Source organism: Tamandua tetradactyla, chromosome 5 (genome assembly GCF_023851605.1).
Source record: "Tamandua tetradactyla isolate mTamTet1 chromosome 5, mTamTet1.pri, whole genome shotgun sequence".
NCBI lineage: Eukaryota > Metazoa > Chordata > Mammalia > Pilosa > Myrmecophagidae > Tamandua > Tamandua tetradactyla.
The window spans coordinates 110,457,417-110,484,013 of NC_135331.1; the positions used below are offsets into that span (position 1 = coordinate 110,457,417).

The 26,597-nt window shown below is 39.1% G+C and overlaps 1 protein-coding gene across 1 annotated transcript in view; it reads right to left on the minus strand.

The window, feature by feature from the left end:
* The window catches only part of PKHD1 (PKHD1 ciliary IPT domain containing fibrocystin/polyductin), a 499,663-nt gene that overhangs the window by 469,895 nt on the left and 3,171 nt on the right, over nucleotides 1-26,597 (minus strand). The window contains 9 exon segments of the mRNA XM_077162050.1: nucleotides 2,300-2,370; nucleotides 3,184-3,223; nucleotides 5,626-5,690; nucleotides 6,750-6,824; nucleotides 8,072-8,150; nucleotides 14,108-14,165; nucleotides 17,797-17,905; nucleotides 24,529-24,673; nucleotides 25,342-25,419. Of these exon segments, the coding sequence (XP_077018165.1) occupies nucleotides 2,300-2,370; nucleotides 3,184-3,223; nucleotides 5,626-5,690; nucleotides 6,750-6,824; nucleotides 8,072-8,150; nucleotides 14,108-14,165; nucleotides 17,797-17,905; nucleotides 24,529-24,673; nucleotides 25,342-25,419 (720 nt within the window).

The window sequence follows — 26,597 nt, forward strand, 5'->3', positions numbered from 1 at the left end:
CCACCAAAACATAAATTTTATGAGGATGTTCCCTATATTTTTTTTCCCATGAGATAAAGTATAAGAGTTATTTTGGGACAAAGATTGCTTCCCCCATGCTCATATATTAAAATTCATCACTAATAATAGCAATAACCCCCCTATTTTAATCTGCTATTTTATATATTTTTCAACATTCACAAAGTATCAGGGATATTAAGATGAATACAAAATACTCCCTATCCTCAAGAAAATCAGTCTAGTAAGGAAAGACTGGTATACAAAAATATAATTATCATACATCAGTTAGAGAAATTAGAGAGAGTATATGAAAGTAGAGTGGAGAAGTTTAGGAGTGAGGTAGGGGGATGGTGGGGTAGAAGGAAACTTTCTTGAGATGACAGCTGGGTTGAATCTTAGTGACCACCTGAAAGGGAGAGAGGACAGAGGCATTTAAAGTGAGCAACAGTCTGATTGTGAAGGGAAGAAATTGCGTAGTGCTTGTGGGTGCTGCCAGAATATAAGAGAGGTGGTGCTGGAGAAACAGAGAATATGCTGATGAGGAGCATGGACCATCTTCTGAAGCAGATGGGAAGCCATTAAAGGGTAGTAGGCAGGGCAGAGGCATCAAATGCATGCTGGATGTAGAGAATGGAGGTAGCTATGTAGAGCTTGGATCAGAAGGAACTATGGTGGCAGGGTGGAACCAGGCAAGAGATGATGGAGCCTGAATTCAAGCAGTGGCTATAGAGATGGAGTAGACACATCATATTTTAAAAAGATATGGGGGCAGGCAACGCAACAGTGGCTCAATGGCAGGGTTCTCACCTGCCATGCATGAGACCCAGGTTCTATTCTCAGTGCCTGCCCATGTGAAAAAAAAAAAAGAAAAAATATGGAGGTAGGAGGCAAAATTGACAGAAATTGGTGATAGATGTGCAAGTGAGGGAAAGAAGGAAACCTTGGGATCCCAAGGTTCCTGTTCATTTACTTCTTTCAACAACCTTTGAAGACAGCTCAGATTCCACTTCGTCCAGTTTATAGGCATTTAAAACCAAGCTCATACACTAGTAATTGAATGCTGGCCTTCAAAGAGCTCAGCCCAGAGCTCATGGTGGTTGTCCCATCCTCTTTCCCCACAGATAACTGCCTCCTCCATAAGGAAAATGTTCCAATCTGTGAGTCCTCATCCCAAGAAGACACTGGCCTCAGAAATATAAAACAGCAGTATGATCAGAGACAACTGTCATTGCTGACAGCATTGATGGGCAGACTTGCAAAGCAGCTTGGGAGAAGGGGTGGAGGGAATACCTCACATAGGACATTGGTTAGTAGCTAAGATATGAAATTAGGTCTATAGCACTAGGACCTTCAGACAACTTGCTTTGCCTCTCTGAGTCTGTTTTCTTCATCTATAAAATCTGTAAAAAAAAAAAAAAAGCTAACAATACTTTTCTCACAGTTAAGTGAATTAATACTGAAATTGTATGTGAAACAGTCCACAAGAACCTGGCATTCTGCTACTTGCTGTTGTGATTAACACTGCCACCTTAGGTATGTCTCCAAAATAACCCCAAAACAGACTGGTTGAACCGTTTAATGAAAATAAAGTCAAGACCCAAAATTCACCTTTCACACGTTAGACTATTTTTAGAGGGTGAATGGCATCACCCTTGAGACCTAGGAAATTTCTTGTACTTTTGGCAAAAGTGGACTTTGCTGCTTCTGGAATTGGAACTTGGCAATACAGACATTTCTTCCGCAGCTTTGCAATTATGGTTAGCCCTAGAATCTAAGTACTATTCTTCAGCAGCCAACTTTCTCCTACTGAATAGAGAGTTCATGATTTCACACAAGCTTTTGAATTTCAGCACTAGATTGTTTACATAGAGTTTAAATGACCCGATGGCAGGATGGCAGTACAATAGCATGCTTATAAATTGCAAAATGAATGCTCAGTGTTAGAATAACTGGGAAAATGTGCTTTTAGGTTTTTAAGTGCCACAACTTTTCTCTTAGTTTTCAGCTCATAGAGCAAGGCGTGGTTCCCCTTTCATTCATCTATGTCAATGAACTGTTAGAAGCCTAAGACTGAGCCTCTTAATTTTTTAACTAAAGCAGACATTCATATAAGCAACTTACTGTCATGCCAAACCAAAGGGCCATACATATTTGTAGGGAGAGTCAGTGAGCATCTCAGGTGAGATGCCATTTCAACTTAGTTACCTCAAGGAGAAAAGGCTAGAAGAAAGAGTCCGACATTTGGTGAGAATAAGGGAAAGGGGGTGGGGAGTAAGAACAGTGTGACGAGAAATAGTACCTGAGTAGGTCTGGTATAGGAAAAGGTCCTGTTTGGCACTGATCCGCCAGGCATCCTTGTGTATCACTGACCTTCAAAAAAGGCAAAGTTTTGTTTTGGATGAAAGCAGCAGCAACCACTTTGGAATTGAATTTTTCTAATTGACTGAAAAGATCATGGACTAACTGCTAGTGACTTTTAGAATATTTTGCATGCCAGCTCCCATTGGGGCAAAGTCTGTCTTCTGATCCATAAAATCATTGTATGGGAATAATAATACCCACTTACAGGGTGTTAAAACATTAAATGGAATGATGAATACGAAAGGCATAGTACTGAGCCTAACTCATGATGGGCATGCAATAAACATTTACCCTTTCTTAAAGGAGAGTGAGTCTCCATACCTTGGGTTCTATCTTTGTAGGTAGTAAGTATCACTACCATCACAATGAAATTAGTATCAGCTACATAGTACATTTTTAAGGAAAATTGCTAGCACATTTCATAGGGGCAGAACAGGAGATAAGGCCTACAGAAATCCAGAATCCTAATTTACTTTGCCAAAGCTTGATGAAATTTGGGCCATTTCCAACTTGAAAATAGTGTTTCCTGGAATAGTACATACAGTACATTGAATGGAGCTATATTCCACCTGAGACACATGCAGCAGTTTTAAATTTAGAGGTCATCCCCCAAATTCTGTGCCAACACCAGGTTGAAACATTTACATTGACTGTAGATGAATGAGTAGAGCACATTATATTCATCCAGGGAAAAGAAATCAAGCAGTGACATTATACTGTTCTGTTTGTGTACATTTGAAAATTTCCACAATAAATAGTTAAAGTCAAGACGAGAGTGACAGCATAAGGTGAAGACAAATTTGCCTACTCCCAGTTACTCACCTTCCTTTGTTAAATACTGAGAAGCTCACATTCTGGGACCCTGTAACAGAAACAGACATTAATAAAGGGATCTGCATGTATTGCTGGGCCAAGTCACTCCTACCACAAACCCAGGGGCTCCAGATATTATTAAGTCACAACCAAACACATAATTTCCCTAATGGTGCCCCAACGAAAAACCTCTCAGGCTTAGCACCATCAGAGAGGTTGACTTTCAACAATAAAAGGCCAAATGCAGGAGAGTGGTGAAGAACATGTGCTTGGCATTAGATCGAGCTTGATTTAAACCCTAATCCACCAGTTACTAACTTCAATTTTCTCACCTGTAAAGTGAGAAATAATTGCACCTACTTCACAGGTTTACTGTGAGAATTAAATTACTTTATGCATAAACTGCTTTGCATAGAGTCCTCAACAAATGGTTGTTTTTTCATAATCCTCATGAGAACCAATTCCTGAAATTGTTTTTTCAATAACTTGGCCCGCTTCAGTAAGATGCACATGACATGTTGTCTATGAGACAGAAACTTAAAAACACATGTGGAGGAGGGGCAACGGTGGCTCAGCAGCAACAATTCTTGCCTGCCAAGCTGGAGACCAGGGTTCAATTCCCATAAGCCTGCCCATGCCAAAAAAAAAAAAAAAAAAAAAACACGTGAAGAAATGATTTTTTCAAAAGGCAAAAAGAGCATTTAATAGTTACATGCTATTTAATAATCATAAAGCTTTTTTATAAGTGATTTATAAACTCAGTTCTCACAACAGCTCTATAAAACAAGTATTACTCTTCTTCCAGTTTCTCTTATGTGGAAATTGAGGAACATTAGATCTAGGAAACTTATTCAAGATTGTAAAAAAGTTGGCAAAACTAGATTCATATCCTAATATTCTGACTCCAGAAGCTACACACTTAAATATTGGAATACTTTTCCCATCAGAGAAGCACGAAAGCAAGTTGAGATGATAGTGGAGTTTAGGTTCATAAAAAAATTAAAATGTCCCCAGCAGAATTAAAATCCACATCAGAATTAGCTCAGTACTGAAACTTCAAAATCAAGGAATACTATCTCACTTTTATTCAGTGTTAACTAAATACTAAGCATTGTTCTAACACTTTATATTTATTAATTCATGTAATTGTAGCAATGCTATTGGTAAGTATTACTATTATCTTCATTTTACAACTGAGGAATCAAAGCATTATAGAATATAAAGTTTGCCAAAGACTGCATAACTAGTAAATGGGAGGATTTGAGCCAAAGCAGGTCAATATTCCAGGCAAAAAAATTTACCTACCATGTTATATGACTTTTTAATAAAACATAAATGTCACTGAATTTCTGGAATTTAGAGGCAAGAATTAGTCTTATTTCATGATTAATTGTGAATTGTGTTCACTTGACTTTTGTCAAAATATTGTTTCATATATCAATTGTAATCTTAGCTTTAGTTTCTTTACACATCATTTTGCCTCATTACTATAATCACAACATCAAGAAAAGCATATTTACAAAACAGAAGAATACATAAATTTGAATATTCCTTAAAAATTAAACTACTCTAAAGAAAAAAAAATAAACTATTCTGAAATGCTTTTCATAAACGGAGGGAGAGAGGTACATGACTGCAATTTTTCCATCATGTAAAAATTTAATGTTTTTTAATTCAATCTAAACAAGGTTGGATCATTCATTCACTGCTTTTGGAATGGTAAATACTGTTTGGTAACTTCTCAGAAATGTTGCTTGTTTTTTCTTCTAATGAATTATTGTATATATAAATGATGACCAAATCTCCTATGGCTTAGGATTCACTTATCAATAGGCAAAGTTTCAGTAAGTATATTGCTAAAAGTATTTACCATCCAAATTGTTCTCAGTTCCACAAGGATTTGTTCAACTTTTATTTTTTCAGCCAGGGTGGGGTGGGGTGGGGTGGGAGGTGGGGACTTTATTTGATTATCTGAGAAAATTCTGTTTCTCTCTCTTTTTTTTCAAGACTGTGGTTAGTGGAAAATTCAAACAAATACCTTGTTTGTGCGGAAGTAGGTAACTGAGTCCCTTAGATGAATTACTGTTCTGATATGAAAAAAAGAAGACATTTGTCTTGGGAAAACCACCCCCAGAGAGATGGAACAAAGAACACAATCTAGTGCTTTCTTGGAGAAGCCATACTTGCACACTTGAAAACAAGAAGCCCAATCTTTCCAACTCAAGAATACTTTTCTTAAGAATTTTTATTTAACCTTACATTGTTTAGTGTTCTAGAAAATGATTTATGTTTTTGTCGAAATGGAGTTTAGGAAATAAGCATTTTATAAAATGTCCCCTCAAAAATGGTAGCTACTTTCATCATCCTCATGAAAATCAATTCCTAAAATTTTTTTTCCAGATATGGAGGAAAAAATAAGCAAGACTTTAAACTGTTACTTCTTGAACAGACCGATGTAATTGCCTTCCACACGGCACTGGACAGTCCCCAGACCTTGGTCCTCCCAAACGAGATAGCTAAGAAAAGAACCAAAAGACTGAGGTGAGACTTACCAGACAACACAGTCCTAAAGTTCAGACTTTTTAAACATGGAAGTAAAATAAAATGAAATTAATGAGATAAAATGCATATCAATCAGAACAAACTTGGTAGCTACTGAAGGTGTAATGAACTCACTGGGGTAAATGCTTAGGGTCAGTACTAACTAGTTACCATCACAGCGAATGCCGCCACTCAAATGCAGCATGAGAGACAAATTCAACTTTTCCGAATTTCCTTTCAGTCCTTCCTTTTCAAAATCTATTATATTGTTGTATAAGTACCGTGGCAAAATCCTTCTCAAATAAAAAACAAAATGAAAAACCGTTATCAAGTGTGAACCCAAGAAAGGCAAAATCCTAAGCAAACAAATTGCAGACCCAAAAAGAAGCCACACTTTGGTGTTTGTCCCAGAAAGCTAAGCCATAATGTATAATTCTTGTGATGGGGTCAGTGAAGATTAATCCATTCAGTCCAAAGGGAAGTAAAATTCCAGCAAAATGGTGGCTATGTGAACTGTGAGCATAGACACTCATTTTTCTCTTTTTTTTTTATTTTTACTTTTTTTTCCTTCCTTTTCTTAGTCATTATACTACAGTGGTAAGAACACGAACACTAGGGGCAGGTCAGGCTACAGGCTACCAGGGTTCAAATCCCATCTCTGCCCCTTGCTCTCTCAGACTTCGAGCAAGCTACTGAAACTCTCTGTGTGCCTCAGTTTCCTCACCTGTAGAGTGGGACTAATAATCGTTTGTACTTGCAAAGGTTATTAGAAATAAATGAGTTTATATTTGTAAAACATTAGCGTGGGACTTTGCCTATAATAAGCATTCAATAAGTATTAGCTATTTGTTTTCAAGAGAAGTTTTAGAATCCACTTCAATTTGCATTTGAATCAATTCAACTCGGTTGAATACCGAGCAGTCAACAGTTGAGGGTGATTTATACTAAAAGAAATAAAGATATGTATGTGTGTGTTATACCCATATAGAACTTAAAGAACTTAAATATATGTTAGGAAGAAAAGAAACACTCACCGGCTTCCTGTCTGCCTATTTACAAGAGAGCAAGGAGTGACCCATTTATCTCCTTGAGCTTCCAAGATCAGTGGGCTGGGTAAAAAGTGGAAAGACAAGACATGAGACAGTAGTGAAATGCTCCTGGTAAACATTCCTGACAAAACTTGGAAGAAACATTGTGTGTGATAAACATTCCCCACTGAATATATGGGGCATTATTGTAGGTGGCAGAAGGCTATTGCCAAGGAGATGTTGAACCAAATTCTCAGGCTGAGAGTAGGGCTGTACCCTATGTCACAGTCCATGCTTTGCAGAGAGAGAATTTCCCTTTCCTGAAAAAACTTCATCGTCTCCACACTGGCTCTATCAGGTCTACACAGAGCTTTTGCATCTCCTTTCAAAGCGTGTGTCCCAGACCAAAGCTGAGATGGGTCCGAGTAATGAATATGACTTATTGTCAAGGAGACATTAGGGCTCCTTTCTCCCACAGGAAGAGCAATTTCTTTCAGGACAGTTGACAACATCAGAAAGCTAGGTCCTGAGAACAGTCAAATCATATTCTCCTCAAATAGGACAGAGTCAGAAAGATGGAGCAGAACGGAGGAGGAGGATGTCCCCACCCCTTTCAGGGGTGAAGAAAAAAATTAGACCCATTGCATACAATCTACTGATCTAGTCATATAGTAAGATGACGTTCCTTCTGCCTTAAAAGTCCTCACTGTAATTGCTTCATTATTGAAATGTAACCACAGCTCCTTAGCATTTTCCACAAATCCCCTGACTTCCATATTTTTTGACTTGTTCCCCTCTCTCCCTAGCATTGATGATTTAATAGAATCACTTTCCATGCTAATAAATCTCCAGGGAAGAAAATCATGTTGATATCCTCATCAGTCCCATAAAACATTAAAAACTCAATGGCTTTCAGTACTTGCATCCGCATATTCCCCATTCACACTAACAGAATTTCTAAATGCACAAATTAACAGTCAAACAAGGAAGTTATAACTGAGTTCAAGTTTACACACCACTTTGTAAAGGATTTATTTCAGCTGGGGAGGGTTAAGGATTGCAAAGTAAAATCCACAGATGCAATTACAGGACAATTCATACTGAGCCCAGAGTGACCAGTAAATAAATGACCCAACTTAATCAACCAGTCACAATTACATTAACAAAGTTTACAAAAACCTAGTGCACCAGGGACCACAAACTGCAAAAGGGAAAAAGAGCAAGTCTGTGCCAGCTGCTAACAATTTATTTCTATTGGGAAAGCTGGTCCGAGCACAGTCCAGCAGATTTGAAACTAGTTGAAAGCAAAAACAAGCACACATACTTACCTATCAATATACATGGCATCTGTATCAAAGGTTTCCAATTTTCCAGAAATAATCCATCCATACACATCTATTAGTTCTCCTGTTTTAAGAAGATTTTTTTTTAATTATATGTACTTAGCTCAAATTCCAAATGTATAACATAGCATAAGCTGTGTAGATCTCGCCAAGAGGACCAAACCGGTCACAACCCAAAAAAGTAATGCTTTTCTATACAGCAAGTAAGGTCGATGGTATGATCCATTGATCAATATTACAGCATAGAAAGGCTTAAAAGAAAACCAGCTATTTTGATCACAGGCTTAATCACCTCTGGATGGAGCACAGAAAGGATAATAGGTCTTCCCTCATAGTCCCATGAAGGGTGTGGCTACCTGGGAGGAGAGGTCAGTTTCCACACACTGCCCTGTTCTACTCTCATATGAAGATGCTTATATCATATAATCCAGATGGATATTTAGGAGTCCTAAACTCTAATGGGATGGTTATGTTCTAGTGTCAATTTAGCCAGGTGATGTGACCAGTTATCTGGGTCAGGTAGGCACTGGCCTAACTGTTACTGCAAGGATATTTCATGGCTGGTTGATAAATAGGAAGGCTGGTTTATTAAATCATCAGTCAGTTGATTGCAGCTGTGGCTGATTACATCTACAATCAACTAAAGGCATGACTTTCTCAAATGAGATAATTCAATCAGATGGATTTGATCCAATCAGTTGAAGACTTAAAGGAGAAGAGAGAATTTTCACTGCTTCTTCAGCCAGAGAAACTCTCCTGTGGAGTCTGTTGAGACACTTCATTGGAGTTGCCAGCTTCACAGCCTGTCCTGTGGATTTTGGACTCTTACTTTCCCATGCTTGTGTGAGACACTTTTACAAATCTCATATTTACAGATATCTCCTGTTGGTTCTATTCCTCTAAAGAAGCCTGACTAATACACATATCTTAAAGTACAAAAGATAAATATCATGGAAGACACAAGGGGACAGCTCCTAAAGAAGAAGAGCACAAAATAGCAACAAATTTATGGGCTGCAGGTGGATAAATGGTGCATCTCATTCATTCAACAAATATTTCCTGAACACCCACTCCATGTTAGGCTCATAGTCAAAGAAAGGGCAAATTGGGGCTCCCCAAATAGCCAATATCTACCTTACTCACCGATAAATGGTTGACTTCTCCTGTTGGAACTCCTCTCTGTGACTTGCAAGGATTCCCATTTGGCAGCACCTTCTCCTTAATAGTCCCCTATTTTTTGGTTCCTTATTTAATCAAGGAATACACCCATATTCTGAGTTCCCAGGAATGGGGGTGTAAGTATCAGCAATCCTCTTTCAGCAGGTGCACTCTCAGAACCACCCACCACACACACACCGCTCTTAGGAGTTGGGGGCCAAACACCAAATGTTATATGAGCCGATTTCTTCCAGATTAAAAAAACCCCCAAACTCACTTCTGTGGAAACACATGGGGCAAAAGTTTAAAGCAACCACACCATATCAAGGTGATAAAGTTAAAGAACACAATACAATGCGACAACCCGTACTCATGTGTCTTCTAGATAACTAGATAATTTAATTATCTATGTTGTCATTTTCTGGCATCACAAACAATTCTAAAGATGATAGTACATATGAGACTCATAAGTCATGAACTCAGAGGACTCTGAGTGTCTTCATGGGCCACCTCATTTAACAGGCACCAAACAACATTAACAACAATTCACTCCTTTCACATTGCATTTGTGTTTTATTAATAACAAGTGATTTTCATCTGTGTTCTTTGGATGCCTTCTACTTCTGGGAAGCAGTACAGCCACTTTACAGATGGATGGGTAGAAAAAGAGGGAACCTAATGACTTAGAGCAAAGCCATACAGTTTGTGAAAACCTGGAGTCTGAAGTTCTCTGCTATTGCTAACAATGAGCAAAATAATTCTCCTTAATTTTAGCAGGGTTGTGTATTCAATTTCTTAGCTTTGTTGGGCATGATTTCTAGCATTGATGATCATAATTTTAAAACTAATAACAGGTTATAGAAATTGGGAAATCCCGTGGCTTTTGTGTCTAAATAAAGGAGTTTCAACAGAGGTTGACTAATGGCTAAACCAGATTGCAGTGCCCAGGGATTCTGCATCAGCGGAGGACAATTAACCACATACAGGAATTCAACTGCTCATAAAACCTCATATTTCCTTCCTCCATCACTTCCCCCATCTCCTTGGCTGCTAACTCTGGGCTGGTTTCCCAAATGAAATGAGAGTAATCATCTGGAAAGTGATTTTGCATGGATGCAACCATATGGGTCCTGCCTGGCAGGACCACTCCAGCATGGCCACCACCAATAGTTCCCCAAGAAGATGGAGGAGACAGTATGCAGAACTCTAACTTGATGGGAGAAACAGGAGCAGGTTTGACAGATCTATACCAGCTGGATATCCTATTTTGTGCCTCTAAAGTCTGACTTCTTCCTCATCCTTCACCCTAACAAGATTTTTACCATCTAAACAAGAGCAAGCGAACAAAACAGCAGCAGGGACTCAAACATCTGCAGGTGATTTTCACAGACCATGTCTCTATCTCTTTGAAAAAAAAAACACCTTTATTTTATTAAAGAAGTTGTAGGTTTATGTCTCTTTTTAATAAGATACTATCATGTGATTATTGAGATAAAAAGGAGAGAACAGGTCTGTGAATAACCCTCATTCATAAAATAATACCAGATTCACATTCTTCAGAATATAATTTAAATATATATATATATATATATAAATTACCTGTCTGTACACACATTAAAATTATACAAACATGTCTCAGAAACTTAGATATTCATTTTTATATTCTTGACCAGTCAATCCATTTAAAACAACTAGACCAAGTTTATGTATTTAAACACAACTACATATAAAAATTTAGCAATGTGTGTTCCCACACGTAGTCCATTCTGGAACCTTGTCTGAACAGGTAAAAAATTCACCAATAATCAGATAGAAAATTACATATTTTCCAAGCCATGATTACTGTTTAACTTTAAGGCAGAATTTGTAATTCCTGAATCTATTTCTTAGTTGCAGTCCCTTCTCCTTTTACATAAATTCCCACCACCACCTCACCACCACCTTTCTCTTCTTCTCCTTTATCTTCCTGGGCTCTGCACATGTGTGCTTTCTAATTCAGAAACAAACCTGGATGAGTATCAACATTGTTCTTTCCAGTGGAACCCACCACCACAAAATAATGGAAACAGTCGCTCTGTTTTCCAACTGTCTGGGCTCAAATCTCCGCCATTAACAATTGGCTGCGTGACTTTTTTTTGGGGGGGGGGGGGTCAGGGTTTTGTTTTGTTTTGTTTTTTTTTTGGTTTTTATAGAGGGGATTTATTAAGTTACAATTCTAAGGCCATGAAAATGTCCAAATTAAGGCACCAACAAGACGATCCCTTCACTCAAGAAAGGCTAATCAAGTCTAGGGTTCTCTGCCACACGGGAAGGCATATGACAACATATGCTGCCCTTCTCTCCAGGCTTCTGGCTTCACATGGCTCTCTCAGCATCTCCAAGCATCTGTGGGTCCTTTCTCAGCTTCTTCAGGTCAAATTCTGAATTTCATATCTTAGCTTAGCATCTCTAAATGACTATTTCTGGTTTCATCTCTCTGCTCTCTGCATTGGCTCTGAGCTGTCTTTATGTTTTCTGCTTTTAATTCTCTTCATACAGGGCTCCAATAAAAGGATTAAGATCCACATTGAATGGTAGGGTCACATCTCCATCAACCAAAAGGTCCCATCCACAGTTAGGTGGGTTGCATCTTATTCAGTTTTGTCACCAGCTTTCTACAGAATACAGGTGAGGCAGTAGAGACAGTCAGGAAGCTAGAAAACATCCGAACATCATCTCCTCCAACCCCAGCTCCATTTATTCTTATCAATCCTTCTCAATCCACCTTCTACCCTCTATATGCATAAACCTCCTGGGACAGCCCAAAACCTCTTTGCAGGTTGGAATGCAGAAAACTCTTCTTTGTACTAGGAGCATCAGTATCCTCACTGCCAGAAGGGGACCTTGAAAAACAACTGCTTAGGGTCTCACTTGACAGCCACAACTATAATGCAGCTCTGTCAGTGGGTATCAAAACCAGCATTTGGGTTTGAAAGACCTGAATCACACATTTCTGGAACTAAGATGGGCAGATGTGTTCCACTGCAGTGCCTGGAACACTTCATTATTGGTAAATCTGGGTGAATCTTGTGATTCGGGGGAAGCATGTCCTTTGAAGGTACAGAAACTCAAAAAGGAGGGGAAGGGGATGGAAAAAACCGATTGGGAGATGGCCTAGCCAAATTGTCAAGTCATTCCTGGAGTATGGCCCTGAGTGACTACTTTCCATACTGAGATAGATTTTCAGCCTTGCAGCAGGAAAATTCAAGGAATTTAGGTGGGTGGTAAGAAGTAAAAATATTTATGTTGGAAGAGAGAAATAACAGAATGTACACACTTCAGCAGTCATTAGAAAGTAATGCAGTTTTAATACAGGGGGCTAGGGAGGAAAGAGGAGGAGATTCTGCCACCATACAGCTATCAAAATTCAGGCCAGAGAAGGAGGCACTCAGGTCTTCCTTTTCCTGCCAAGTTGGAACAGCCTACTACTTCTACCCAGGGAAGGCAGTTGCAGAGGCCAAATGAATTCAAGGTGAGAAGCACTGCACACAGGTGACACTCCAGGCATAGCCACTCACCAGGACCAAATAAGGCAGACCCTGCCCTGCAATCAGCCCATCTTTACTGCCCAGAGCAAGGCTGCACCCTAAGCTTTTCAGGGTGGTTTAGGAAGAACCCATCTCTTGGAGAATGGCTGTAAAATAAACTAAAGCACAAGGGCCTACAGTGCTCTGTATGGAGGAGACTCTAGGTTTCCCTGTCTGGGTCTCCCATTCTTTGGTAAAATAGATGTATTTTCAAATATACAGAAATAAGTATAATATAGTGTATAAGCCTGCATGGATTTTGAAATCTAACAGCCTTAATTTGCATTCCAGCTCTGATAGATGCCATCAGCTGCTTGACCTCAAGAGAATTACTCAACCTCTCTGAGCCTTGCAGTTCCCCCATGTGTAAAATGGAGTGAATCCCAGCACTGGGGCTGACATGAAGATTAAATGAGAGAATACAAAGGGCAGACTCGGCACAGCGCCTGAGAAACACTAAGTGCTCAATTAATGGTAGCCACTGACATTATTGTCACTAAATAAATCTGCTGCTGCTGTTGTTTTGGAAGATTTTTGTATAAATTCAGTCACAAATCAGTAAAAATGTCCTTTGTCGTCCACCAGTTCAAGAAGCGTGGTCTCACACAGCTAAAGTCCTGAGTGAGCAATGTAACAGGCTTCTTCTCGTACAGGGTGCAAGAAAACGTGCGAGGAGAAGCGCCCTTCCCAGCATGGCTCAGCCATCATCGCCCATGCAGCGCCACAATCCGTCTTTACCTGGACCTCAGGGTGCACCCTGCATAGACACCAGCACCAGCGCGCCCCTGGCTCGCACCTCCCAACATTCCTCACTCACTGTGTGACTTTAAGCAAGTTAACCTCTGAGTACCTCATTTGCACATTGCAAAAGGGGAACAGTAATAGTTCCTATGTCATCAGATTTCTGTGCAGAGCTATAAGATAATGCATCCCAAGGTCTTAAAAACAGAACCTGGCAAACAGTAAGAGTCAATAAAGGTTAGTTATTATAAATTTGATCATAAAGTTAAGGTTGATGATGTTTTCCATTTCCTCATTCTCCTGTATTTCCTAGTTTGATTTTACCGGCCCTTTTCTTTTCATGTTTAGAATACTTTTGTTATCAGTGAAGTAATAGAGTAAAAATGCCCAGGGGTGAAATCAAATTGGTTAAAAATGAACCATAGGTTCAAAACAGCAACAGAGAAGAAACTAAATTTCCCCATTTTATAGAGACCACCACCTGGTTATAAGAGTTTTCAACAAGTTTCAGCAAAAAGACTCTTAATTATTTCTTTTTTGATAGAATGTCTCTTACCTGGAACTCCGCTTGATGGATTAACTTGGTAAACAATGGGTGTCTGTGCCTTGGAAAACTGTTTAAAAAGTATAATCACAAGTGAGCAATCCATTAAAATATCACAACCATAAACACCAGAGACACAAGCCATTCCTCATAACACGTTAGTTGAAGGTAGTAAGTAGCTAGGTTTCCTCAAATCCCCTCACATTTATTTCTTTTCATCCTCATAATATTTCTGTGAAGCAGAGATGACAGGCATTACTATATTTCTTCTATAAGTGAGATAAAGGGAATGTGATCAATGTCTTAGAGTTCCCTATCTTGATCCATACTACCCCAAACTTGGCAAGTCTGTTTCTACCTACCCATCAAGAACATGTTTTACCAGCAGGAAACACCATGCTTTAGAGAAGCAACCTTTTCATTCCATTATTATCACTTGATGCTTTGGGTGCTAAAGGTTTTATTTTTCTAGACAAGAATTCACTTACTTAATTGAAAGGATTGCAACTTAAATTATTATCAGCCAGAAACTTGGTAAGGATTAGTGAGCTGCAAAAAAAAAAAAAAAAAAGGGAGGGGTAGTTGGATAGACATGAGTGAATTGCTTGGGGAAATGGAAGGTGCCTATTGAGAAGGGAATGATTTAAATGACTCAAGGAATGGGAAGGAACCTCATACTTCAAGAAGGATGAAAATGACATTGATAGGAGCGGTGGGAACCTGCAAAAGCCTGAGCACGGCTGGCACTCCGAATCAACTTGTGGCACCTCCCCCTCCCCAAGCACAGCATCTGCTAACTGTATGCTCTATTAAAGGTAAGGACAATGCTTGACTCCATCCCAGTTATATCCCTATGCATAATTTGGTATGTAGAAGACATTCAAATTTTTGTGAGTGAATGGAGTTGTGCCCTTTGAGATGACTGATATATTGCCTGGAAGCAGAGGGGAGAATGAGACAATCTCAGGTTTTCAGTCTCACCTCTAGATATCTGTGTTTGTCTAATATTAGCACGTGGATCATCAGGAAATCACACCACTCCGAGGGACCGTGTGAAGAAACAAAGAAACATAAGAATAGACTAACCAGGCTAAAATTTGACCCATGAGCCAGTGATTGACCCAGGAATGATGAATCCTGGATGAATCCTGGATGAATCACCACCCCCATCCACCAACCCCAACCTCTTCTAGATCCCTAGACCTCCTCAATACTCCACAACCTACAAATGTTTCCCATTTGTGAAACAAATTACAGCACATAATTTTACTTGATCTGCATCCACCACCCCAAGAGTCTATATTCCCCAGGAGAATTTCACCAAAGAATAAAACTGTTGTTAACCAACAGCCCTAATCAGGCATTGAAAATCAACAGACATTTCAACAAAGCCAATGATGATTTGGCAAGGGTCTTAGGTATCAATCCACGCAGTTGTTCAGTCTGCTGTCAAGGGTAGTTTTCCTCCTTTTTTAAAGGAAAGTGTTAGAAAATAGTTCGCAGAAAATATGTGCATCAGCAGGTCAAAAGAAGAATGCTGTGAACTCAAAGATTTGAAACTGGCTCCCATCTCTCTAAAAGATAAAGATTAACACAGTTCTACCCATACCTGCCAAACATACAATCCCCATGCCACTACTACCCCTCCCTCAGCCTTCTACTGCACCCAGACCTTCATCTCCCACTGAGAGGACCTTCATACCAATGTTATTTCAATTGGAATTTTACCATAGGAACCTCCTAAAGTAGAGCAGTGGTTACTCCCCCAGCTCACAGATGTTAGAAAATGAGGCAAGTGGAAGAACTGAGTTCAAAACAAATAAGGAAACATACCTCACAATTTCCAACTTGTAATATATGAAAGAACTTCTTTGCAGAGAGTCTAATATCCTTCTATCAGAAGTTTGTGGGAACTATAGCAACTCTTTCATTACTTCCTCCAAAGTCCCAGAGAGTGAGGGTAAGTTCAGGGTTAAACTCAAAAAAGTTTTCACTCATAATTCTCTCTGAGCTGACACAATATAATATGGTAGATTTCTAAAAGAAACAGGCTCCTGGTCACCCACCAAGCCCCAGACATGACAAAGTGAAAAATTAATGAGCTTCCAAATCAAGCTTCCCTCATGCTGATCCTCAAGCTGAAGTTAGGTCAGCAGCATCGAGATGGGGGAGAGGAAAAGCAGCAGGTTAGAATGCTAAAGCCACAGCCACCAGCTGCTTGATAAACCTTCTATGAGTTGTTCAAACTTGTCAATGCCTGCAGCAGGCTCTTTGCAATGAACTGGTGAGATGAAATTAATTTTTAATACTCATGGCTCACTCAACCCTCGTTTCAAAACAAAGACATACACCGTGTTTTATTTAGCTTGGAATGCCTCTCATTAACTACATCCCCTGGTGATTTTTCATCAACTCACTAAGACAGTCGAACCATTGAAGGATTTGTTTTCTTTAATGTGCAATTTTTATTATCCTTCCTTTCTCTTTCTTTATTGATCTTTTAATGAGTAAGAAATCTAGTATCTGGAATGAAAGGAACATCAAACCCCAAAACAGCGTGGGGATTAAGCAAGCTTGGCCATCTCCCTTCTGTTATAGTCACTGAGACAATGTAGAAGTGATGGTACAGGTCTTAATATGAAGCTACAACATTTTTTTCTTTCTACTGCATATGGAAAAGGAAAATTCAGGAAAACAAGCTTCTTTTAGACTGAGAAACAAGTTATTAACTGTGAATTGACAGCAAACTCTGAATTTCAAAAATGTCTACATAAAATATGAAACATATTAGAGATGAAGTTAGAGAGTAAAGTCTTGCTTTAAAGGAACACTAAATAGCAACTAAATCATACTCTTTAGAACAGCTTTTAAATGGAGACAACCTTTGTAAGGTACAAGCCTGTCAACAGGAACAATGCCAAATGTCTTTCTGTCATGAAAAGTCTAGGATCTACTCCATCAGATACCGTTTTAGTGTAAAATTATTATGAAAGGGACTTCAAATTGAATCAAATATAAATAAGTCCCAGTATATGTATGCAGGTTCTAGCGTAAGTCAGCATTGGTCACATAAACTCTCTCTCCTTTCTATTTTCTCTGATTTTGAAAGAGAATTCAATCAACAAATGTCCCTTGGAAAGAGCAGCAGAAATAGACTAGGAAACAGCATGAGGAGATGGACATTGGATGTCTGCACCAGGAAAGTTGGGTTCCAGAGTCCCTTCACCATCCTGAAACTCAGGATGTTCTTGGCTCTCAAGTGAAACACTGACCCACCATTGTTCTCTTCAAGGCTCTTCTAGGGTCTTAGTTTAGGTAAGGAGTTAGAGTCGGGTACAGGTTCAAATCAGGTAATAAAAGAATCTATCATTTATTACCAGGATGACAGGGGCAAATTATTTAGTCTCCCTGAGCCTCAGCTCACTCATCTGTAAAAGCAGGATAAAACCAACTACCCCATGCAATTATTGAGACCATTAAATTAGACAGCATATACGAAGTGCAGAGCCAGAACCTGGCACACAAGGGCACAATAGGTATCTTTCACTAGCACAACCTAAGAAACCCTGTTGTTCCCAAACACCTTTCTCTTTACCCTGCCAAAGTAGATGCTCACTGATGAATACTACTACTTGTTGAAAGCACAAAGACACCCTCAGACCCAGGAAAACACCCCTTCCTCTTCTATTCTTGGAACTTACCTTGAAAGTACAGCTATCTCGTGATCCTAGACTCAGGCTGCTAACCACCTGTCCCCCAGAGAGCACTTCCAGGTGGTACATGCCCTCATGTGCTTCAGATAGCAGGGATCTGAGGGCAGAAAATGGAAATCCTCATGAATCAAAACCTACGAATTACCAAAGGGGACAGCCTCATTGGACCACTTCAAATATCCTCTCTGTGCCTATGAAAACAGAGCCAACCAAGGGCACGTATAAATCTGCTCATAATTATGAGACTTTAACAATTGGATCCTTCAGCAAAAGAAGTGGCTAAAAATTTTGAAAAGCAGGTAAGCATATTTTTTAACTAAAGCACCTCAAAAAATTTTGTTAAGTCCCCTGTTCCTCGGATTCATAAGCACATAACATTTTAAGAGTTGGAAGAATTTTGAAAATCTATTCTCTGTTTCCTTTTTTAAAAATATGGCAGTTCCAAATAGATTAAGAGACTATGTATATTAACACCATAGTTTAAAAGCAAACTGGGGTTTGAGTCCCAGGCTCTTTCTCCTAACAGAATTTGATTTGACTATTTATTGCCAAAAAAAGTCTTTATTTCATAACTGTCCAAGCAGCCCATAATTCATTATTGCATCAAGACAAAGCATCCTGGACCTTCTCTCTTCTTTTCATGTGTTTGTCACTTCAAGGGTGTCATTCATGTTGACTTTTGTAAAAGGGGGGATATGATGAATAAGGAACTGAACTCATGAAGTGCCTTCTCTCCAAATATTCTCAGCAAAATCTTTAGTATGACTTTAAATATTTAAATATGGTGTCCCTAGCTGCATGTGTCTATTGAGCCCTTGAACTGTGGCCAAGTGCAATTGAGATATGCTATAAGTGTAAAATACACATTGGATTTTGAAGATTTGGTACACAAAAAAGGATGTAAAGTATCTTGTTACCAATTTACATATTGATTATATGTTGGAATGGTAATATTTTGGATAAAATAAAATATATCATTAATATTAATTTCACACAGCCACATGCTTCCCACCAGGCACCCACACATCCATGCACTGACCCCTTCCCTCAAGCCCTTGTCCTGCACATGTGCATACCCTTGCACCACCTCCCGGCACAAGCACCCTGTTCCCACACCTGGCAAGTGCTCATGTACATCTCTGCTACATAGTCTCCTTGCATACACGTGCACTCCTGCCCCAAGCCCCCACACACACTCTGCACACCTATGCCATGGCCCAGCCCACCCCATATCACCCACCCCTGACCCATGTGCAGCAACCCCCACAACCTGCGCCCCATCCCTACACACTCACACCATCCAATCCCAGGCCCCCTGAACCTCTCCTTCCATGCAAGGACACACCCACACCCTGCCCTCTCTGTGCCCGACTTCTGTGCCACCTACCCTCCACATGCTAAAACCCATGACCCCCACAATCCACGCACCCACCCACATCCTGCCTGCTCACTAGCCCCCATGCATCCACTCAGCATCCCCACCCACTTCCCCCTGCACCCTACCTCTGTGTTCCCCACACCACACCCTGCTTCTGAGCTCCAAGGCCTGCCTAGGCTGCACCCTGCCCCCATGGCCCCTGCACAGCATCTCCACAACACCATGCTCTACCCCAGGCTCACAGGCACCAATGAAGCATCCCTGACCCGTACCTGAGCTGCAACCCATCACCACACTATTGTGCCCTGCACCCTGCTCCACATCTATCTCACAAATTCAAAGCTTTAGACTACTGAAGGAAATCAACTTCCAAAGTAACCCTATCAAGATATTTACATTCCTCGAAAGCAACAGAAGATCAATAAGCATGCCATGAGGCAGACAGGTATAGCCCAGCCTAATGACCAAATTAAAATACCGGAGGAGACACAGATTTTAGAACAACTGATCAAAAATGTTCATATAACTATACTAAATAAAATCAAGGAATGGCTAATGACATACAGAAGATCATAAAGAGGAATTTGAGAGAAAAATAGCAAAAATATTAATAGAAAAATATTAATCTCTAATAAATAGAGATTAAAGATGCAGGAGATCGAATAAAAATATACCAGGGACACATAACAGCAGATTTGAAAAGGCAGAAGAAAGAATAAGCAAACTAGAGGACAGGGCAGCTGATTTCAAACACTCAAAGAGCAAATGGCAAAAAGGATGGAAAACTTTAAATTGGATCTCAGGAAAACGATGAACAAAACAAAGCACACAAATATAAGAATCATTAGTGTCCCAGAAGGAGAAAAGAAGAGTAAAGGGCCAGGAAGATTACTTGAGGATATAATGGGGGGAAACTTCTCAATCCTTATAAAGGTCATAAATTGAAAATCAGAGAAGTCCAATGAACTCCAAATAGAATAAATTCAAATAGGCCTTCCCCAAGATACATACTAATCAGTCTGGGAAATGTTGAAAGCAGCAAGAGAAAAACAATCTGCTACATACAAGAGAAATTACATAAGACTGAGTTCAGACTACTCAACGGGCACCATGAAGGCAAGAAGGCAGTGGTAAGATATATTTAAGAAACTGAAAGAGAAAGACTTCCAGTCAAGAATTCTGTACCCAGCCAAACTGTCTTTCAAAACAGAGGGAGAGATTAAAGTTTTCACAGATAAACAAATGCTGAAAGAATTTGTCAACAAGAGAGAGGGCCTATAAGAAATACCAAAGGGTGTCCTGACAGCTGAAAAGAAAAAAAAAAGACAGGAGAGAGACGTATGAAGAAGAGCACAGAAATTGAAGAGTACCAGTAAGGATAACTTAAAGAATAAAAAGAGAAGGAGGGAAAAGAATATATGATCTGACAAATAAAATCCAAAAGATAAGATGGAGGATTCAAAAAATGCCTTTACAGTAACAACTCTGAATGTTAATGGACTAAACTTACCAAGTAAAACATGCAGATTGGCAGAATGGATCAAGAAATATAATCCAGCTATATGCTGCTTATGAGAGACTCATCTTAGACACAAGTATACAAAAAGATTGAAAGTGAAAGGATGGAAAAAGATGCTTAACGTATGCTGTATCCAAAAAACAGCGGGAGTAACTCTACTAATATCAGACAAAATAGACTTTAAATATAAAAACATCATAAGAGACAAAGAAGGACACTATATATTAATAAAAGTAGCAAATCACCAAGAAGAAATAACAAGCATAAATGTTTATGCTCCCATTAAAGAGGCTCCAAAGTACATGAGACAAACTTTGGCAAAACTGAAGGGAGAGACAGACGTTTCAACAATAATAGTAGGAGACTTCAACACACCACTCTCCTCTATAGTTAGAACAACCAGAGAGATTCAGCAAGGAAATAAGAATGAAAACAATTTGATAAATGAATTAGACCTAACAGACATATATAGGTCATTACACCCCAAAACAATAGGCTATATATTCTTCTCTAGTGCTCATGAAACATTCTCCAGAACAGATCATATGTTGGGACACAAAACAGGTCTTTATAAATTTAAAAACATTGAAATTATTCCACTTTCTCTGATCACAGTGGAATGAAGCTGGAAATCAATAACCAACAAAGAACGAGAACCTTCACAAATATATGGAGATTAAATAGCACCCTCTTTTACAACCAGTGGGTGAAAGAAGAAACTGCTGGAGAAATTTGTTGCTTTCTGGAGATGAATGAAAATGAGAATACAACATATAAGAACTTAAGGCTGTTCTAAGAGGGAAATTTATTGCCCTAAAATGCCTATATTAAAAAAGAAGAAAGAGCAAAAATTAAGGACTTAACTGCTCACCTGGAAAGAACTTAAGAACAGCAAACTAACCCCAAAGTAAATAGAAGAAGAGAAATAACAAAGATTACAGCAGAGTTAAATGAACGGAAGAACAAAACAATATTAGAGAGAATCAACAAAACCAAAAATTGGTTCTTTGAGAAAATCAATAAAATCAATGAATCACTAGCAAGGATGACAAAGAAAAAAAGAGAGAGGATGCAAATAAACAAAATCAGAAATGAGAGGGGGTCGTTACCACAGAGACTGAAGAAATAAATAAAAATCATAAGAGGATACTATGAACAACTATACGCCAACAAACTAGACAACTTAGTTGAAATGGACAAATTCCTAGAAACATGAACAAGTTACACTGACTCAAGAAGAAATAGAAGATTTCAACAAATCAATAACAAGTAAAGAGATTCAATCAGTCATCAAAAATCTTCCTACAGGGTGCATGGGTGGTTCAGTAGTAGAATACTCACCTTTCACGCTGGAGACCTGGGTTCAATTCCCCAACTATGCACCTAAAAAATAATCTTCCTACAAAGAAAAGCCCAGGGTCAGATGGCTTCAGAGGGGAATTTTTCAAGCATTCCAAAAAGAACTAACACCAACCCTGCTCAAACTTTTTCCAAAAATTGAGGAAAAAGGAACACTCATTCATTTTATGATGCTAACTTCGCTTTAATACCAAAACCAGCTAAAGATGCTGTAAGACAGGAAAACTACAGACCAATCTCCCTAATGAACATGCATGCAAAAATTCTCAACAAAATAGTAACAAATTGAATCCAACAACACATAAAAAGAATTATACACCATGACCAAGAGGGGTTTAAACCAGGAATGCAGGGGTGGTTCAACACAAGAAGAGCAATGAATGCAATACGGCACATTAACAAAACCAAAGGGAAAAATCACATGATCATCTCAAGTGATGCTGAAAAAGCATTCAACAAAATTTAAGATCCTTTTCTGATAAAAACACTTCAAAAGGTAGGAATCAAAGGTAACTTCCTCAATATGATAAAGAGCATATATGAAAAACCTACAGCCAGCATCATAATCAATGGAGAGAAACTGAAAGCTTTCCCCGAAGATCAGGAATAAGATAAGAGAGTGCAAAAACTAGACAACCAAATCTATGGTTAACTGATCTTTGACAAGGTCTCCAAATCCACTGAATTGTGACAAAATAGTCTTTTCAACATACCTTATTCCCCATACAAAACTTAATTCAAAATGGATCAAACACCTAAATATAAGAACCAGTACCATAAAGCTCCTAGAAGAAAATGTAGGGAAACAACTTGAAGACCTAGTAGTAGGAGGTAGCTCCCTAAACTTTACACCCAAAGCACAAGCAACGAAAAGAAAAATAGATAAAAGGGAACTCCTCAAAAATCAATGCTTTTGCACCTCAAAAGACTGTCAAAACGTGAAGAGGCAGCCAATGGGAGAAAATATTTGGAAATCGCATATCAGACAAAGGTTTGATATTCTGTATACCTACAGAAATCATACAACTCAACAACAAGAGCAAACAACCCAATTATAAAATGGGCTAAAGATATGAACAGACGTTTTTCTGAAGGGCAAATACAGACGGCTAAAAGCTCAGGAAGAAAATACTCATTTTCATTAGCTATAAGGGAAATGCAGATCAAGACTACAATGAGATACCACCTCATGCCTATTAAGAACGGCTGCTGTTAAACAGGAAACTACAAATGTTAGATAGAATGTGGAGAAATTTGGACACTTATGCACTACTGGTAGGAATGTAGAATGGTACAGCTGCTGTGGAAGACAGTTTGGTGGTTCCTTAGGAAAGGACATATTGAGTTGCCCTATGACCCGGTAATACCACTACTCAGTATATGCCCAGAAGAGCTGAAAGTAGCGTTATTCAAAATCATCAAAAGAGGGAAACAATCCACGTGCCCATTAACAGACAAATGGATTAATAAAATGCGCTATATACATATGATGGAATATTATGCAGTCATAAGACGAAATGACATCCTGAAGCACATAACAAGATGGATGAGCCTTGAGGACATAATGCTTAGTGAAATAAGTCAGACAAAAGGATAGATACTGTATGATTCCACTTTTATGACCCTAGGAAAGGTAAAATCAAAGGCTTATAACCCTAGAGATATACGGAAGCTAGAGATAAATGAGTGGTTAGCTAATGAGGATGAACTCAAATGCAAGGGACTAGATACAAGTAAAGGCAGTTCACTACTGGGTCTGTAAGTAATATTACAACATGGAAGGTGAACATAATTGAAACAGGTTGCATAGACCTATGTGTCCCACCAATTAACACTGCAAATATAAATACATTCTTGCATGAACTACTGCAAAGGTATGAATCTTGTACAAAGAGTGTATAAATTTGGGGTATACGGGGAAAACTGCTGTCGTATGCTATGGGCTATGTTTAACAGAAAAACATCAACACTATCACAGGCCAATAAAAAGTTGATAGGACGGTAAATTACCTGGAATCTTACACAAATACTTCTTAAAGAGAGGTAATAGTAAGCTTAGAAAACAAACTGAGAACTAAACCAAATTTCCTTTCTAACTGATTTGGGGTTCATGCACAATCATTACAATCATGCTTATTTCAGAGGATGAATCCTTTAGATGGCAAAAGGTCCCATTCATTGAAATTTTAATAACCATAGGTTGCTTCACAAAGAACAGATGGAAAAACAACCCATCCCTTCCTTATAAATAACTCAAAATTATTCTCCATCCTCCCATCCTCCCTTGGGCCCTGGAGGTTTGATACGGACATTTTAAGATGAATACATACATGAGGAAAGGTTTTCAGCTATAACTGAAAAGTTGCAATCACAGCAGAAGTCGCTCCAAATTGCTGCCAAGAACTACTGAGGTGTGCAAAAAGCACTCATCCTGTCTGGTCATCCCATTCTTGGACAAGCCTACCTGGTCCGGCACATCACCAAAGGCAAATCCAAGAAGACAGGAGAGACATCACAGGGGATTTGCCGCAGTGCAGGCACTGCTGTATTCACCAGGTTTATCTCCAGCTGAGAGCCATTGGCAGGATAAAGGAGCCCCATCTCCAAACCTAAGCACAATGGAAAGGGGAAATTGCAAGCTGAGCATAGTTGTAATGTGCAGCGCATGATATAAAAGCATGGCCACATGGGGGCACTGTGAGCCATTGAGTTCATCTAAGGAGTAAGTTAATACTTCTCATTTCCAAAGGTGTTAATGGTTGCTATATAAAACGTTTCTTTCATCAGGTCCATATAAATCAAGGAATGTATTTATTTACCCTCAAGGGTACTCTTTACTATGGCAGAGATAGGTAAGCTAGTCCATGGTTTAGATGATTTCAAGTATAGACTTATCTACAAGGGAGATAACTAAGAATCTGGGGAGCACATAAAATGTTAAACTATGCATTTCATACATGTCATCTCATCCAGGGTTCCTAATAGTCCTGTCTTACAGCTTGGGATATGGAAATGGACAGAGACATATCATATCATGGTGTGATGTGTTCTGTTTCTGCGACACTAGTAAGTAAGCATCAGGAAGACAGAAGTTGGTCGGTCAGTCATCACTCTTCAAGCCCCCACCTCCAGACCCCTCCCCCAGTCAGTTAACTCTTCCAGATTCTCAGTTTGTACACCCGTCTTAATTAGACAAGAAAGAAAACCCAAGACTCATGTTCTTTAGGATTGAGGGTCAGTAAATAAGAAAGTTGCACTTGGTAAAATCCAAACCTACCATCAAAAATGACCGTGATCCATGTTCCCCCTGCAAGACTACCTTCTTCAGGTTCAATATGTAAACTCAGACCAGGTACTATAAATAAGAGAGAAAAATAGTGGTTTGGGAAATCAGAATTGATCCACCAGCTTCCCCAATGTTCTAAAGCAAAATAGAACTTCTATCAGAATCACCATAAGAGTTTGTGGAGACACAGCCCACTGGTCCCACCCCCAGATGCTGATCTAGAGGGACTAGGAAGGACCCAAGTATTTTCATCAGTTTCCAGCTGATGCTGATGCTGCTGATCTAGAATCCACACTTACAGATCCTGTTTTAAGGAAAATTTTAGCTGACCCTCGCATCTTAGACAACACAAAAAGCCCAGTGTTCTCGAGGACAATAATAGATTTTGACTTTCTTTGGAAATAGCCTTAAGGATTCTTCTGATTCCTAATTAGCCCCTTTCCTTTTCTCCTCTCTTTCAACTCTTTATTCATATGACTATATTTATTGTAAAATCACCACTCTTATTTCTTGTTTTTTTCAATTTCATGGGATTTTTTTTCACTTCCCAGAGAAGAGGAAAGATTTCTAGAAGCAGTCCCTATTTCAATTCTTCTGTTCAGTATACCATTTTCTAGTTTCCCCTTCCTTAATGAATGGTCAGAATCACTCCCTTTATTGAATCTGCGGATACAAAATTCCCCAGTTTGTTCACCACTCCACCTCCAACCTGGAATCTTAGTTCACATCCTCTACTCTTTGCCTGCTTGATCAGAGAGGGGCTTAAGCATGGAACATTGCTGGAATTTCCTTAATTCCTTACTCAGACATGATAATCTAGGTTCATTTGGGTTCTCCCATAGGAACCACCAGTGAGCATGACCTTTACCAGCCCTCCATAAAGATCCTCCTGGACATACAAAAATCTTGGCCAAGGTAAAGCCAATTCAAGGAAGCCAGCAAAAAATCAGTCTGCTTCTCAGTACGGTCACAGACAAAGAAAGTGTTGTCTAAGGAACACTTTTCAATTTCCAAATTAGAAACTCTAAATGATAACAGAGGCCATGCCAACTGTGGTCAGCCCAGGGCTTCCATAGACAAGTTCTGCAGGTAACATACTGCACACCCAAGGACAGATAGGGAACCATTTACATCAATACAAGCCTTGGCCAGACTGGGTAACCATAGCCCTCAAAGTTATATTAAATACTTCTACTTAAATAAGATCATAACCAAGTGCCATAAATAGACACAGAGGATAACCAAAT